This window comes from Syngnathus scovelli, chromosome 9, assembly GCF_024217435.2.
Source record: "Syngnathus scovelli strain Florida chromosome 9, RoL_Ssco_1.2, whole genome shotgun sequence".
Taxonomy (NCBI): Eukaryota; Metazoa; Chordata; class Actinopteri; order Syngnathiformes; family Syngnathidae; genus Syngnathus; species Syngnathus scovelli.
In genome coordinates, this window is record NC_090855.1 from 2867632 (window position 1) to 2883774 (window position 16143).

General features: G+C 42.2%; 2 protein-coding genes across 7 annotated transcripts in view; one reads left to right on the plus strand and one right to left on the minus strand.

The window, feature by feature from the left end:
• The window catches only part of efna3b (ephrin-A3b), a 55076-nt gene extending 47145 nt beyond the window's left edge, over positions 1-7931 (minus strand). The window contains exons 1-5 of one of the 3 annotated variants that reach the window (XM_049731028.2): positions 7782-7930; positions 7217-7310; positions 5645-5776; positions 1329-1450; positions 97-230 (exon numbers count right to left, since the gene is read on the minus strand). The gene's annotated coding sequence lies outside the window, so the exon portion shown is untranslated. Of the gene's footprint in view, positions 1-96; positions 231-1328; positions 1451-5644; positions 5777-7216; positions 7311-7781 lie in introns of all 3 variants that reach the window. The other 2 variants (XM_049731029.1, XM_049731027.2) reach the window with 2 other exon arrangements.
• A 34-nt stretch (positions 7932-7965) lies between these two features.
• The window catches only part of si:dkey-246i14.3 (ephrin A4), a 34552-nt gene continuing 26374 nt past the window's right edge, over positions 7966-16143 (plus strand). For 3 of the 4 annotated variants that reach the window (XR_011087323.1, XR_011087324.1, XM_049731037.1), the window contains exon 1: positions 7966-8386. Coding sequence is in view for 2 of the 4 variants with exons in the window: in XM_049731037.1 (XP_049586994.1) it covers positions 8262-8386 (125 nt within the window). In the remaining 2 variants the exon portion in view is untranslated. The remainder of the gene's footprint in view (positions 8387-16143) is intronic. The other variant, XM_068651749.1, reaches the window with a different exon arrangement.

Consider the following 16143-nt stretch of genomic DNA (forward strand, 5'->3'; position numbering starts at 1 on the left):
TTTTTTTTGGTTGCACACTTGTTGAGGAAGCGCGAGAGCCTTCATCTTTAGCTTGTTATAAATACCACAGCAAGTTTGTCGTACAACTCATCCTACCATGTGGAAGCAGGACGGGAGCGCCGCCCTGTTGCTCTCTTGATCCCGATGAAGAATTCCCGCTCGGCGCCGTGACGGCCGCATGCTGATGTGCGGGCGCAACCGACGCGGTGCCTCCCATCGTTCTGTAATCCCTGCAGGTGAGAGAAGGGGAGGATTGCTTGAGATGGATTCCGAAGTATCTGATTGAGTCGCGCACGGGATGAATAATTGATAGTCGGGTTCGCGCGCAGAATGCAGACACACACAACACACACAACACGTGCAAGTCACTCAGGCTCAACTAATCCTCCAGGAAATGTAGTACGTGATGCAATTAGCGGCAGAATGGCTAATGTCGTTTGTGTGCCATTCCAGTGTGTGTGTGAGTGTGTGTGTGTGTAGTGTGGATATGAATTAAGTTCATTCATAAATGTAAGACTATTGATTAATGTTCAGGGAGTTCCCACCTCTCACCGAGCTCAACTGAGAGATTTCCATCAAGAGATGTAACAGTAGCACACTGTGCAAAAGTATTGGGTCACGCTAACTCCTTTCTTATTCAGTTATTGACTAAAAAAAAATATATATAAATATATATACAGGCAAATAGTGTGATAAAATTGTATTTCATGGCCTTTCAAGGTCTCTCGGGGATTTTGTCTTTTACACCAACACACATTTTAAAAATAAATAAAATAAAATTATGAAAAAATATAAAACAAAAAAGAACTAAGGTCAAAAAAATATGGGATTTACCATGAAGTGACTTGATGCAGAGCCGCGCCTTCAAAAGATCCCACAATCTATGAAAAGTACTACTTCCAAAATGATTCATAGCACACCACATGGCAAACGACATCATTTTTCCACGACAAGATAGTGGAAGCGGTGAACTTTGCACCCTGGGCTCTTCACAAAATGTCCGCAATCGGTTTCGACCACATTTTTATGAATGCTCAACCTGCTTGTGGATTGAATTGACAAGTCACGCAGAGGCCAAAACAACAAAACACTTTTTGTTTTACGGCGTGATTATCAAACGTTGCCAATTTTTGTTTCTACTTGCGGAAAAATCTTTTTTTCCTCCAGTTGTGTATTGATCCGCCCTCTACGCAGTAACGTCTCATCGACCGGCTCATCATCTGTCAGCCGCTGATGTTTCTCGTTTAGTTTCGGGGATTAAAAATCGGCGTGGCCGAAGACGACTTTGCAACAGAATGTTTGGATTGCGTGGAGCGACGACAACGCACATTCGCCGCCTGCTCCCATCGTCCCAGCTCGAACTGCTGCCCGGCTTCAATCTTCGTGTCATGTGGTCGACGGATGAGGGGCGGGCCCGGGTTTCTTTACATCTCTGCCAGCTGAACGGGCTCTACATAAAAGCATGGGGCGACTATAAATACATCAGATCTCATCAATCATCTTTTATAGTAAACTTAGTAACTGTCAAAATGTGCTTCCAAATTCTTTGGCTTTTTTTTTTAACCCTGAGGACGAACCAACCATTGGTCCAAACGTTCACGCGCTGCTCATCACTCATGTCGTCCTTCCAATCAAATGACTCCATTACTGCCTAATTGCATACGTGTTAAATTTAATTGTCTTCCTGTCCGTCTGTCAGTCAGTCAAGCTCGACGTGCCTTTCATTAGTTCTCCAATCTGAGAAACGGATCTCATTGCCGGATCCGGTCCGCTTTCATTTCCACGAGCCATGCTCTCTTTAAATACCAGTCCTGGACTTTCTCATTCCCCGTTTGTCATTTATTTTATTCCCCGCCGCGTCCACTGGAAACTTAGTTTGATTTATTGCCTCGTTTTGGAAAGCTTGATGTTTTAATAAGTGAAAATGGAAGGAATGTGCGGGAAGGTGAAAAGGCCGCGAAGGAAAAACAAATAAATAGATAAAATAAAGATTCTCTGGTGCCTTTTTCTTTTATCGTGGTGGAGCTCCACAGCTCTTTCATCTGGCTAAACGTTGGATCCCAAATGAATGTCACTCTGTCTGATCTGCGGTGAGGGGAAAAAAACTTGTACGCATCCAACAGAAGAAATGGATGTCAACAACATAACAAAAAAGGAAAGTCTGCTGCCCAAAAAAAAAAAAAAAACGATGACAGAGGCCAATCTTTCCTCAAGAGAACTTCCAAACAAGCAAGATGATAGCATCTGTTGTTCATGTAGGTTACATTATATTATCGAGGTCAGCGATATAAAACTGGACGCCAGTCACATCGCCGCAAAATGGTGCGGCATGGCTAATGAGCTGGCCTGAATTGTAGCTCGGATTTATTCACTCCATAAAATGTTACGACACATATTAGCGATCAGTAGAGCTGATACCTAACAAGGTTGTTTCTAAAAAATCTTCTACTACTTAAAATGAATTTAATGTGCTTAAAAAAATCATTAAAATAATTAAAAAATAAAAATGTAACCTACTTAATTTTACAAAGTTTTTTAAAATCATTTGAATTAATAAAAATACTTTCCAAATGTATAATGAAAAGCAAATGCTTAAAACAAAGCAGACACAGCAGATTTTTTTTTCCTTTTTCTTTCCCAAACACCAAACGGAGCCTTTATTTAGATGGCAATTATTCACGCTGGTCATTAGAGAGCCGGATCACTTTCGCTCATTTACTGAAAGACGGCGAGGGCGATCATTAGCAGATATCGCTTTCAACCCGGCCCCTGATGAGGGGGAAGGCGATCGAGGCTGTCGGATAACAGTCTGAAAGTCCGCATCCTCCTCCAGCCATGAGAGCACAACTGGCAATTAATAATTCAAATCACAAAACCAGAAAGCGGCGTGTCAACATGTGGGAATTTATATTGTTGCCGTTTCAATGGGAAGGAAGAAAAGACGACGCTAATTATTTCCCAGCATCGTGTCTTTGACCGCTTCATCGAGTGAACGTCTGAAGTTAATTGGAGGGAATGCGCTCGGATTATCGTTTGAAAGCGGCGCCTTTTCGTAATTGAATGTTTGTGCGGTACATTTGTGAGCCTGTCAAAGGTTGTGATGAGAAAACAAAAGTGAGACAGCGTTTTAATCACACACACACAAACTCTTGCGCTCGTGTGTCTCCTCACGCTAGGCTACCATTTATGACAAAAGTTCCTCCGAAAAAAAGCAAATTTCCATGCCTCATGTGTGACCTTGACCTCAGCCGTGACAGAATATCTGCGGATGACTGTGCATCATTGGCTCGCCTCCATCCATCGGCAGCATCTCGTCCGCATCACTCTGTGTTCTCGATGCGCTTTGGCGCCCTCCCCTCTGTGCAAAGTCATTCTAAACACCCCACCCTGAACACCTCAACAATTTATCCTCTCTCCCTCCCCGCGCCGTCCCAGATGGACACCGAGATGAACGAGGCTCCGGCTGTGGAATCCTGCCAGCGTTGAGTCATTGAAGGTTGTGCCTTGATCTCTATTTACCACAACAAGCCACCTCGCTCTCTCTTCATGCTCTGCTCTCTTCGAAAAAAAAAAAAATAACAAGCTAACTTTGTGACTAAATGCTTTTAGAAGCGGCCAAGGAGACATGAGAACGGTCAAAGCAGCAAATAAAGCGTGCCAGGTTGGACGTCGTCATTTGAGGTGGCTGCCAAGCGGCTTGCCTGGAATAAAGAGAACGCCTTACAAATGAATCTTTGATGCTCTTTAAGGAGTTGTGAGATTTTTTTCTTTCCTCTAACACGACCTTGTCCATTCATGTCAACGCAACAAAACGTCTATGAGTTCAAAAAAAGAATTGTTGTGTTCATAATAAAAATAAAAAGTTGTATTTTTCGTATTGCTTCACCTCCACTTTGACATATGCTGCCGTCAACGAGAGGTGACACTAAATAAAAAGAATGGCCGCTCGTCACGATGCATTGCTCACTTGTACTCGTCTGGGGCTGCTTACACAGTCAACGGTGATGGATAGCACACGCTATCGATAAGACGGCTTATTTGCTTTGGCGCGCAACAAAATGGCAGGCCATTAACACGCTCTATTGTCTTTTTTAAACCATAACAAAAAAAATATAAAAAATTGACTACAATACAATTAAAAAAGTAAAAGAGAAATGGAGGTGGCAGAGCTCCGTGGGGGGATGGAACTGTGTGTGTCAAAAAAGCATTCAATAAACACATCGCCATGGCAACCCAGATGTAATTTGCCTGGCGAGGAAGAAGGGGAGCGATGGAAATTGAGGGAGAGTGATGGAGAGAAGGGAATAGAAAAGCATTTACCGTCGCTGCTTGAGTCGAGAAGTGTAATTACGGCTGAGGGAGACAGCGAGAGAGAACACACAATGCAATTTTTTTTTTTCTCCCCCGTCCAAAAAGGAGTAATTGTGATGACCGCCTCATCAAAGTACCACAATGGTAAATGAGAGGCAAGAATAAAAAAGGCAGACGGAGAAAGAAACAAAAAGCAAAAAAAAGGTAGGCCACCCAGGACACAAAATGAAGGACTACCAAGAGAAATTTTGCGGGAGTGCGAGTCAAATAAAATGAAGGGATGAAGCCATTTATTGGACTTCGTCGGAGGAGTGATTGTGTCATTTAAACATGTATGCGTGAGGCCCATCAGGAATGGAAGGGACCAAAAATAGCGGGATTATTGGAGAAAATGGAGTGTGCGTGTGTTTGATTAGTGCCCCTTGCAATTGGCTTGGTGTCAGCCTGTATAAGTGGCGATAAGAGCATGAAGAGGCGGCTGACACGGCTGTACGAGAGCAACGGGGTGGAGGAGATGGAGGGAAGAAGGATCATAAAGATGAGAAGGGGGGGGGGGGGGGGGGCTATGAAAGAAGAAAAATAGTCCACTTCATCTTGTGAACATTCCTCTAAGTGCAAGCAGAGGACAGGAAGTGCGTCCACACATGGACGGCAATGTTGGCAGATGAGAGAAAGGCAATCAAGCTGAGGAAAAAAAATGAATCAGGGAAATATTATGTCCCAAAAAGTTTTGATGCAATCAAAGCCGGGATTTTTTTTGTTGAGTTGTAAGAAAAAGAAAAAAAAAAAAGCACGGCGCAGTTGCACAATGAACGCATTCACAAGAATGAAAACGTGGCGTAGCAGCAAACAAAAGTTTCCAGCCTAATGAGTCAGTCAGACAGAACATGCATGCTGAAGGATCCCTCGCCAGGAAGTGATGGAAAACATCTTGCACCATTGAGAAGATCAATGGAGTCAGGAAACATGACGGATGGACGGGATGGAGGATGAAAAGAATTATTTTGGAAGCAGTACTGAGAGAAAGCAAATGTTAAGAAAAGAGAAGTCGATGTTGCACATTTGGAGTTGAGCTGTGACCAGAAAATCAGCACGAAACAAACAAACAAAAAAAAAAACACGTCAGCTTTGCAATCAAGTCGCTCTTAATTTAGATCATCATAACTGCACACTTCAATCAATGCTCCCATGAGGTAAATGACACCACTCAAAATCAAAGCAACATTATCATCGATAGCAGGAAACAATGACGATTGCCGTGACTCCAAGTCTCGGCCAACAAACAAGTATATAAATAAAAATAATATATTAAGATCTGCTTTATTCTACTTACCATTTTACTTCTTTTCTACATGCATCTCAAGTGGGGAGGGGGGTGGCTCTGCCCCATTAGCCCCCCCCTCCTGCACGCCCCTGGATGGTTCACCAGTCTCGTCCAGCCGCGTCACTCAGGTGTGCTGCGGGCCTGAAATTTAAAAACCTCTTCGTAAATCTGCTGGGATTGGCTCCAATCACCCGTAACCTTGGACAGCACTAGAAAATGAATAAGATGGAAGCTTTTCAATTTCCACCTCACTTTTACTTCCAAGCCGGACTATGCATATTTAAATATCAACTTTCCCAAATTAGTAAAGGGCACTGGAACACAACATTAAAAACAAACCTTTACTCTAACAACATTAATATTTAATCTTTTTTTTTTTTTGACAGATAATAATAATGTTGACGAACGAGCCGACAAGCATTAACCTGTGTGTACGAGCGCAATTAAAAATAATACACTGCAGTCCATGCAAATATCCTCCCAGGATCCAGCACAACCACCCAACAGATCAGTCACAGTGGAAAAAGACCCCCTGCGGAGCCTTTTCCCCCTCCACTGTGGTCCTCACTCGATTTAGGTTGCACACCAGCGGGGACAAGTTAGCCGTATCGGAGCGCTGAGGCATCATGGGAAATTAATGATTTCCGGGAAGTGAGCTAATGAGTCCACAAGCGTGATGGAATATAGATAAAGCAACAGGAGGAGGAGGAGAAGGAGCGGGTGGCTAATAAAATGCTATCAATCGATGAGGGATAGAGGTGCCATAACACACACGCACACACACACACAGTGGGAGAATCCAATAATTAGAGAGGACCACGAGCGGCGCAGTGATTACTGTCCCTACACCCTCCCCTGGGGTGTGTGACAAGCACGGAATTAACACTTATCTCACATAAACACACATGACAAATAAGGCGAGTGCAGATAACAAACCCCCCAAAAAAAAAAAAATGATTTGTGCAGCTCAATTGTGTTTGAGCAGCTTGTGCAGTGGGTACCTGAACGCATCATTTGCTTATCGAGGTGTATTTAGTTAGCGAGAGCAAAGGTGGGGGGGGGATTTTCCTATCAATGGCCACTTCACTTTTTATGAAGTCCTCAAGAGAGCCGCACTAAATTTATTTGATTTTTTTTTTTATGGCGGTTCCTCTGAGGTTGGATTTGTTTTTAGAATTGCATATTGAGGGCCGACTCAATCGCTTGAGTGGGCTGTAAATGGCCCTTGGGCAGCAGGTTCCCCGCCCCTGAGTTATAGAGCAGCTGTTTTTTTTTTACGGAGGTGTTTTGGTTTTAAAATGTGTTTTTTTACGACTAACTCGCCCAAAACTGCAAAAGAAAAAAAAAACAGGTGCTGCCAGTAAATAGGGCAAACAAGGACATCAAATTTAAGACACTGAGGTGTGTGATTCTGCAAGATTTGGAGCAAAATATTTTGGTGGTGCTGTCTACAGTTATAGTGTTATTCAATTACTCATTTATACTTTAGCTCAGAGCAATGATTGGCAAGAGGGACTTTAAAAAATGATATTATTTAGTGATAAGAATGACTCAAATATTGTTTTGACAGCTATTATTTACCTGAATGTTGTGTTCCAAACTCCAGCAGTAAACTTCGCCTCCAGCTAGGATGTCTGTGATTTCTCTCTTCCGTTCTTTTCTGACAGGTCATTTCCTGTATGATGGAATAAATTTGTGCTTAGTAAAACCGTAGCAGTGCATACAGCAGTGAAACAGAACTCGAATATCGATCAATAGCAATAAATATCATTTGGAATATCGGTTTTATTGATTTTTGAATTCGGCTAACGTAGCAACATTTAGCAAGTGAATAAAACGTCAACGGCCTAAAAACAGGTGACGATATCACAATGACAATTGTTGAACCTAATTTAAATCATTTAGGTATCAACATTTTACTTGTGTTACTTACAATTTAAAATAATTAACGATAAATTACTATAAATATATATTTTTTAATTATCTCCCCCCCCCCCCGAAGTTATCTCCCCCATACAAGTTGATGAAAGAAAATGTTTTATAATTACTTCTGCGGCATTTAAATACGTATTTAAGTGTAAAGCGATATTTGGAGGTGTTGGACACACCCTGAATGAGAAGTTAAACACTTTAAATCATAAATTACCTTGTCATATTCGTCGCCATATGCTTTGTTAGGAAGCCAGAATGGCGCCAACTTCTGCTGTCTGTCCGTCTACACCAGTCGGCGCACGTCACTAGCAATTGGAACTCTCGCGTGACCACACCCTTGTGTTCTGATTGGTCCAAAGTTTTCCCAACCCCGCCCCCTTAACCTTAGCGGCTCCACCCTCCCCAGACTGCAATGCAATCACTCCTAAGCCAAACCTCCTTCTGTCACATCTCCACAAGCTTCACCTTTTTTGATTTTGAGGAAAAAAGCCAGAATGAAGATTTTGGATAAACTAGCAACAAGTCCTCACTTTGAAGGCGCGAAATTTCTTAGTATTCAGTGACTCACTCAAGTCACCTGACTCAGAATGAGGCACATTCATTATTAAGTGATCTAATCTGAGTCTTCTCACCTGTTTTGTGTTTTTACACCTTTCAAGTGCTGCGTGCGCGGCCCCGACGAGGCGTGCGCGTGATGGGCTCCCTCATTTGGACCCCGGCCACGCTACCTGCTTGGAAAACCACTTTTTTACTTTTAAACATTATCTCAGCCGTCGTGAGCAAAAGACACGCAGTGTACTGGAACTCCACTAACAGCAGGTAACGAAAATTTCAGCTTTTTGTTGTTGTTGTTATTTATAAATTTTATTCGTTTTGCACAATATTGTATTTAAAAGTGCAAATATCCGTCTCATCTGCTCTGCACAAGCCTGGCTGGTCTGATTTTGTACTGTTGCTCAATAGATAGCCAAGTAAATGAGTAGAAGGAATCGCTGCCAAGCAGCACACCTATGACTCACCTGTAATAATAAAGTCCTCCTGACTCAAGTAGCTTTGCCCTGGAATGTGTTTTGATTCTTTTTTTTATCAACTCTTAGCACAAAGGAAAAATGGAGGTTGTGACCGTGCGTGTGTGGAGTTGGGGAGGGGGGGGCAATGCCAAACTTGGCTCACCTGCTGATCCAGGTGGTCCTTGCAAAGATAATTGTAGGGTGCAAGTGGGGGGGACCTGCAGGGCTGCACTTCTGAAATAACATTGAGCCCTCATTGCATATGTAAAACAGTCCAATTTGGCAGTCCATAGTGGATGTTTATTTCTGAATCATAGGGTGTGCACACTTTTGCAACCACAGTTTATGTGCAGTTCATCTACAAATATGAATAAATCACAAAAGGCGTAGGACAATCACGTAATTGCCACTCAATTATATGCTGTTCTGGTTCGTCGGTTACCATGACCCCCCCCCCCTCTACGCCGCCCCCCTCCATAAAAAAAAAACTTGGCCTCTCATGATGTTTTGGTTGAAAGTTCAGTCAGTTTGAATGGCGTGCTTCCGTTGTGGTGGAGTTTAGTGTAATTGGCAGCGATGCGGCATTGTGATGCCTAAGGACCTCTTTGTAAGCATGTGGTTCCGACATGAATGGTCAGAATTTTTTGGCAGGCGGACAAGGCCGCACAATCACAGTGCCATCATCGGCGTCATGCAGAAGGCCAACGATCCCCGTGGTGCTGGTGGCTCATTCCCAGTGACCCTTCTCTCTCTCTCTCCCCGTCCCCCGAGTTAGAAGCAGGGTCCGCCATCGCTCTCCTCTTCCTGTCTTCACTCTTCATTACCGTCCTATTTACACCCCTTCTTCACCCGCCATTTTCATCCTTCACAGCTCCCTCCTGGCCATTGATGGATGTATGAGCTGTGATTAGTTGAGCTTCAATCATTTTTTTTCCCCATATCCTATTTTCAATAAACTGCCCTGGCTGGTCTCGGTCCTGCCGAGGAAGAGTCCGGGTCTGCTTCATCATGAGCGTCAGGGAACCATAGAGGGAACATTAGGCCACTAACTGGTGCTTCTCATTTCCCAATAAAATTTTTACATTGTATGCTATTGAACGTACAAAGTGTATTTTAAAGGAAAAGCCAAGTGAAAAATTGTCTTCACGATATGTTGTATGCGTTCAAATACGTTTTGCGATTGTGCAATATGAATCAAGCAGACAAATCTGTTTTATCTCGCTTGAAGGCGGCCATTTTGTCTTGTTTTGTCACTTCCTGTCAACTCAAAGTGACATCACAGTAGCTAAGTGCTCGGGGAACGAAAGTTTAGGCTAACCTTATTATTGCTAACGTTTATGGCACGTAAATAGAAGTGATTCAGGCGTTTAAATGTTTATTAAAATAAGTTGTTTGCTAATTGTAGATGTATTTTTTGGTTACAATTCACTACCATCACGTTGGTCTTCTTCAGACAACAACCCGCTGTAGTTGAAAACAAACCAACAGCTCCCCTGGTGGTTGCAGTCGAGTACTGCACCCCTGTCCATTAGTTCAATCAATAAGCCATTCCGTTTTAAAATTATTACGCGATTTATCGTGCCCGTCCTTAATATCCAACACCACAATTTTACTATGGAAGTTCAAGTTTAATTATTTACTTGGATTTCATTAGTAAAAATGTAAAGTTGCATTGTGGCGGAGCTTCATGAAACGTAATTAGTTCACCACAGTTTAGTGGTGAATATGCATTCTATAACGCTCAGCCTAGAAGCAACAATTAAAAAAAAATGCTTTACACACTTAATATTGAAGGCACTTTTGTAAGCCCACGAGCCACTGCAGTCTCTTTAAACACGTGATGGAAGACTTTGCCCGTCACCTTTCCGTCACTGTCCGGATTTATGATTTTAATGAAGCACGGCCAGCCAAGCGGAGATGCTTTAAAGTGACGCACGTCGGAGATGGGGGGGGGGGGGCACCCACCTCCCTGATTGAAAAATTGGACCCGGGAAACAGCGAGACTCAGCGCGGGCCTCTTTCTTTTTTACGATTTAATGAACGAGGTTTACGAGCGTTGTCGATTTTATCTCTCACGCTGATTGTTCCTTTATTAGAAGAGAGATTATTTTCAGACTTCCCGGAGCAGTTAAAGGTTAGTATAATATTACAAGCGAGCTGTTATGGAAGGTTTGTTGGTTCAAACAAGGTGATGAACAAATTCGGCTCCCCTTGACTAACTTCCGTGTCACCCCAAACGCTTTTGGTCTTCAAATCCCATCCCTGCCCGCGTTCTGGTCGTAAAGCGTCGGATCAGCAGCTTCCTAATTGGAGACAAAAGTGTTTTATCATCTCTTCCGAGAGATCCCGCACAGCCTTACGCCTCATTTTCCCCTTTCCCTCGTCTCCCTCTCATGACAACAAACTTTGGGCCAATCCGGCGTATAGCGAAAGAGGCCGCTCCTGGTTCTTTATCGAAAGCACGACTCATTAGCCGTTGGGTTTCTAATTTAACGTGTAAATGCATGCTTCATTTGCTTTCCTGTGGGTCGCTTGAAATACCAAAAGGAAATCACATCCCGCACGTGCAAACAAGGGCGCTGCGGATTATCAGGTGAGACGGTTGACCTTTTTTCCCCCTGAGAGATTTTATAAACATTAAGTCCACCTGATCGGTCTAATGTGATCCAATGTTATCATTGCACAGATTTATTTATATAGCACAGTTGAAAGATAATAAAAGTTGACACCGAATTAGTCGACAGGTCACGATAAGTGAAATCATCATTAAAAACGTATTAGAACACATTAAGGAAATGGACAGGTTTTTTTTTTTTTTTTTTTTTTTTTGGCTTACAACATGAGTGGGATCAAATATTACAAGGGCTTCTTGATTAGTATGATGCAGTGCAGATTAATTAACTCTAAAAATACATGAAACTGGCAAATTATCTTTCTGGTGGTGTCAGGTAAAATTGTATTGCAGATTTATATTTAATTGAAAAAAAAAAATCAATCCTGTGTTGGGTACCATCAGATCCTACTAGTGACTTTACATGCTTCCATATTTAAAAGAATTAAGCCCAAGATAAATCATTTCATATCATATTTTCTTTGCATTTGTGACCTAAAACCTGCATGACTCAAAAGAAAACCGGAAATGGAGTTGCATAAGTGTGCACACCCTCATAATTGAAATTTGCCTGCGCTCAGAATTCAAATCACATTTAGAATCATGTTAAATAGGTGTCAGGATACATTTGCTGTCATTTAAAGTATTTCTGGTTTAAAAAATGTGATGTTCTAGTAGGCTTTTCCTGACATTTATTTACATCCAAGCAAAAACCTGCAGGTTTACTGCACTATAATTACTATTTGGAACTGTTCCTAATTTTCTCCACTCATTTTTAATTATTTTCCCCCCCAAAGAAGTGGCCTACTTATGGCGTACAAAAAAAAAAAAAAATCATGATTTAATTTTTTTATATCACAAAAACCTGGCATTTGAACAGGGGTGTGTTGACTTTTCATACCAACTGTACTTTTTCGTTACCCACGGCTGTGCCTGCTCGCTCCGCCTCCGGTCGTATGTGTGCATGCAAATGAGTTTTTTTCTTTCAAATCATTAATCTACGATTGCGTCACAAGCTCTGTGAGTGCGTGCGAGTGTAAATGGTGACAAATGATTAACGCAGAGCCTGGCTGAACTATAATCAAGATAGCTACAGTCACGTAATTAGCACTTTTTGCCCTGTCCCTACACACACACACACACACACACACACACACACACATGCTCTCGTCTCAGCTCGGGTGTCATGGAGTCGCATCAAGGTCTGCATCCGTGCCTGATTGTCTGGCCGCTGAGCTCCGTCCCCGAGCCGAGGCAGCGTGATGGTGCGGCTTATCTGTCGTTGGTAAATGCGCTTTGTGTGTTTGCGGTCGCCGTACACTCAGTGTGTTATCCGCGCTGACGCACTGTGGGTGGCTTTGCTTTTGGGGAAAACAAAAGATGAGATGTGATTGTAGTGGTTGTGTCGCATTGTCGTCTGCAAATTGAGGCCACTTCTGCATGTGACCCACCGGACTACAGATGCGAGTGTGATTACAGCTTGGAATGAAGGCAAACTTGTTCTTGTTTTTTTTTTTTAGGGGGCTTTTGTGGCTTAGCTCCATCAGGGAAGCTTGGTAGATGATGAGGAAGGCCGCATTTTGTTGCTGGTCCGGATTAAGGTGCAAATAGATTTAAAAATTTGTTGCAGAATTGAAAACACACTGGAATGATTCAGGGTGACAATATTTTGGTTATGCAGATAAAATTAATCGTAGTAATCATAATGATCATTAGGGAAGTTATTTTTTTTATTTTTTTTTTATTTATTTATTTATTTTCAGACAGATCCCAGTATGCAATTCTTGAGCTGTAAACAGTACCGATACTGGGTACCGATACTACCTGTACTTTTGATCGATATTTCCCCCTGAAAACAATGACGGATAATTTCAGATTTTTATATCCCAATCTAGCAATTTCCCTTAAATTTTTGTGAATTTAATGACGATTTTTGATTTTTATTTCTAATTACCAGATTTTAAAACACTATAACCGATATCTTGAAATAAGGCTCCAATACGATACCTGGCATCCCATCTCTTATAATAATACAAATTATTATGACTGTGCAGGAAATCCGGACTTGAACCAAACTTCATGTCATTGAAGACTACATGTTGAGTCTATAAAATCAGTTGTGTCCTGGAAAAAAGGATGTTTGCACCCCATTGGTACTAATCTTTGGCCTTGGTAGAGGTCCTGAACTCGACTGATACTAATCTTCAGACTCGTCACGGAGTGTGATAGTGATACTGGATTAGAGTAGATGAAAATAAACAAACTTTGCCTTTATGCCAATGTTGTGGAGATCAACCCACAGCTAGGTCATTGTCTTGTTTCAGCTCGTTAAGGTGTGACTGGAGAATTAAGAGGAGGAGACACTTGCCGAGGTTTTGATACTCTGGCCTGCAGATTGCGCAACGAGGTCTCGCTCTGCCAATTTCTTGTGCTGTTTTTTTTCTCGCTGTCTACTCCAACAAATGATTCCAATTGGCTGGAAAGCAGCTTTCAGATTGCATTGAGCAAATATTTGCTGAAAAAGATGGGTTGAAAAGGCTAGTTTGCTTAAGTACATCCTAAAAATCGTTTTAGAAGTGCTTTCCGATTCCAAATCACACAGTGGGAGTAAAAAAAATCAAAGTTAATTAATTAAAATGACCATACGTAGCTTTTTTGTTGCTATCGGTGTTAGTGAAGTGCCGCTAACGCGGAAAGCTAATGCTAAATGCTAATTCATCTGTTTGCCCTTTTGTTCGCATGACTCTTTGGCACAAAATGGCCGCGCCATTGTTTGTAGGCCACGGGGCGGGAGGTCGTGAGTATTCATTCGCCGCCATTGCTCCACGTGTCACGCATATTCGACGAGCACTAGCGCAATTAGGATTTGGCGCGAGGATACGGAAAGTCAATCAAGTGGAGCTCGGTTGTAACGCCGCACCGTGTTGAGCCACCGAGGATGTGAGGGGGGGGGGGCGGATTTCACTCCGTCACGCTCGCGCCTCGTTGGCCGGGCTCAGAGGTCCTGTCGGGAGACGACCCAAGACTTTCCGAGACAGAAATTAAATTAGTATCGACCCGGGCGCGGCACACGAGTGGAGCAGGAACCAGAATGATTTTACCACACCGAGACGTGTTTGCCATCGTGCCCGAATTAAAGCGGAATGATAGAAAAATTGAAAATTAATTTAAATATTTTTTAAATATTTGATTGTGGTATTCTGGCATATGGGAGTAACAATTTTGCTCTTTTTAAATTCACATTTCTTTTTATTACATTTATATTTAAATTTTAAAACCCATGTGCCAGAAATGTTTTGTATGTTTGAGACACAGCAAACTTTACCAACTCAAATATTTATGACTCATTATAAATCATGCTTTTGACCGATAATCCTGGGTCATGTGATCTCATCAATTGTCAAATTTTCTCATCTCGACGCGTGAGTACACACACGTGTGAGTAAAACCATCCGCGGCGAGGGATGGCGAATGCGTTAAGGAAAGGACGGTAGGGAAGGAGTCAACAGATTTTATGTCCCCAAAGAGCTCCAGCGGGGGGGGGACGTGGTGATGAGGTGAGAGCCAAAGAGGCAAGAAAGGATGTCAGCCGCCATTATTATCACTGTCAGCAACGGGGGTGGGGAGCGAACCCCCCCCATTCTCGCAACACACACACAATCCTCATTTAAAGGTGTGGCATCAAGATGCACGTAGCCAATGGTAGCGTTGTCCTGTTTACACACACACACACACACACTTTGGAACTTTCCAAAAGCACAAACCCAGATTGAGCGTGTGAATTAAAAACAAGAAACACAAATTCCGATCTTTCAACACGTTTTTTCGTGAATTTTTCAACGTATACTTTGTGATCCTTCTGTGTTAATCTTGTAATTTTGGGTCATCATGGTTCATTACTTAAAGAAGCCGCCAGTCAGTCATCTTTAATCCCAAATTAATCACATAATCCCGATCCAGCGCTACGTGAGGCGGGTGTCTGCATGGTTCCCCTTGACCCTGGCCCGCCGCTTCCTTCCTCAATGCTCCCCCCCCCCCCCCCCCCTCCCATTGTGTCGCAAGCCTCCGCCAGGCCTTTCCGAAATGCTCAGGGGCGGAGAAAGGCATCTGGACAAAATGTTGTACTCGACCTGAAATTTCTGCAGGTGTATTGTTTTGAAATGAGGTGAAAGGCATGTCTTTTGTTGCCATGGTGACGCCGGAGCACCTATTTTCGAGGTCCCACTAGCCAGGACCCCTCATGTTGACCAGATGAGACCATTTTCTGTAGTGAAAATTCACTGTTTTTGTTATTTAGCCTTTGCCATGCTTTTAGTAGGTCGCTGATCACGTGTAAAATGGTGAAATCGTACTGATTTTCAAGATGGTATCCAATATTTGCATTTTTTTATTTTTATTTTTTGATCTTGGAATGAAAACGTTTTTAGAAAGCATTTTCTATTTATCATAAATCACAGATTTTTTTTCTGTAAACCAATTTTCCCTCTATCGTTTTTATTGAATATATATATTTGATAATCTATTTTTTAAATTCTAAAATTTACCAAAATTAGGACAAATTAATCTGCCAGCATAGTGAAGCACTGTAAAAATCTGTTCATTTCCTGCTTGTATGCAAAATTCGACAAAATTTCCAAGCTTTTATAAAGCAAGAAATTGCATAAATATATATTTAACTTATCAAGAAAAAGTATTAAATGCCCATTCATCTTGGTTATAAAGAGAGTAATGATGGTTAAAATGACAATTAAAAATTAAAATAAATATAAATATTTGATCAAATACAAACTAAAATAAATGATGAATAATGTGAAAAATGCAAAAACAATTTGTTACTGTCTAACATAAAAATGTCTCGTGGAGTCGTGGGAGCGAGGTGGGCAGCTGTGCGTGACTAGAACAGGACAAAGCCGAGTGCCCCGAGGGGGCTATCCGGGCGACCTTCCGCACCCGGA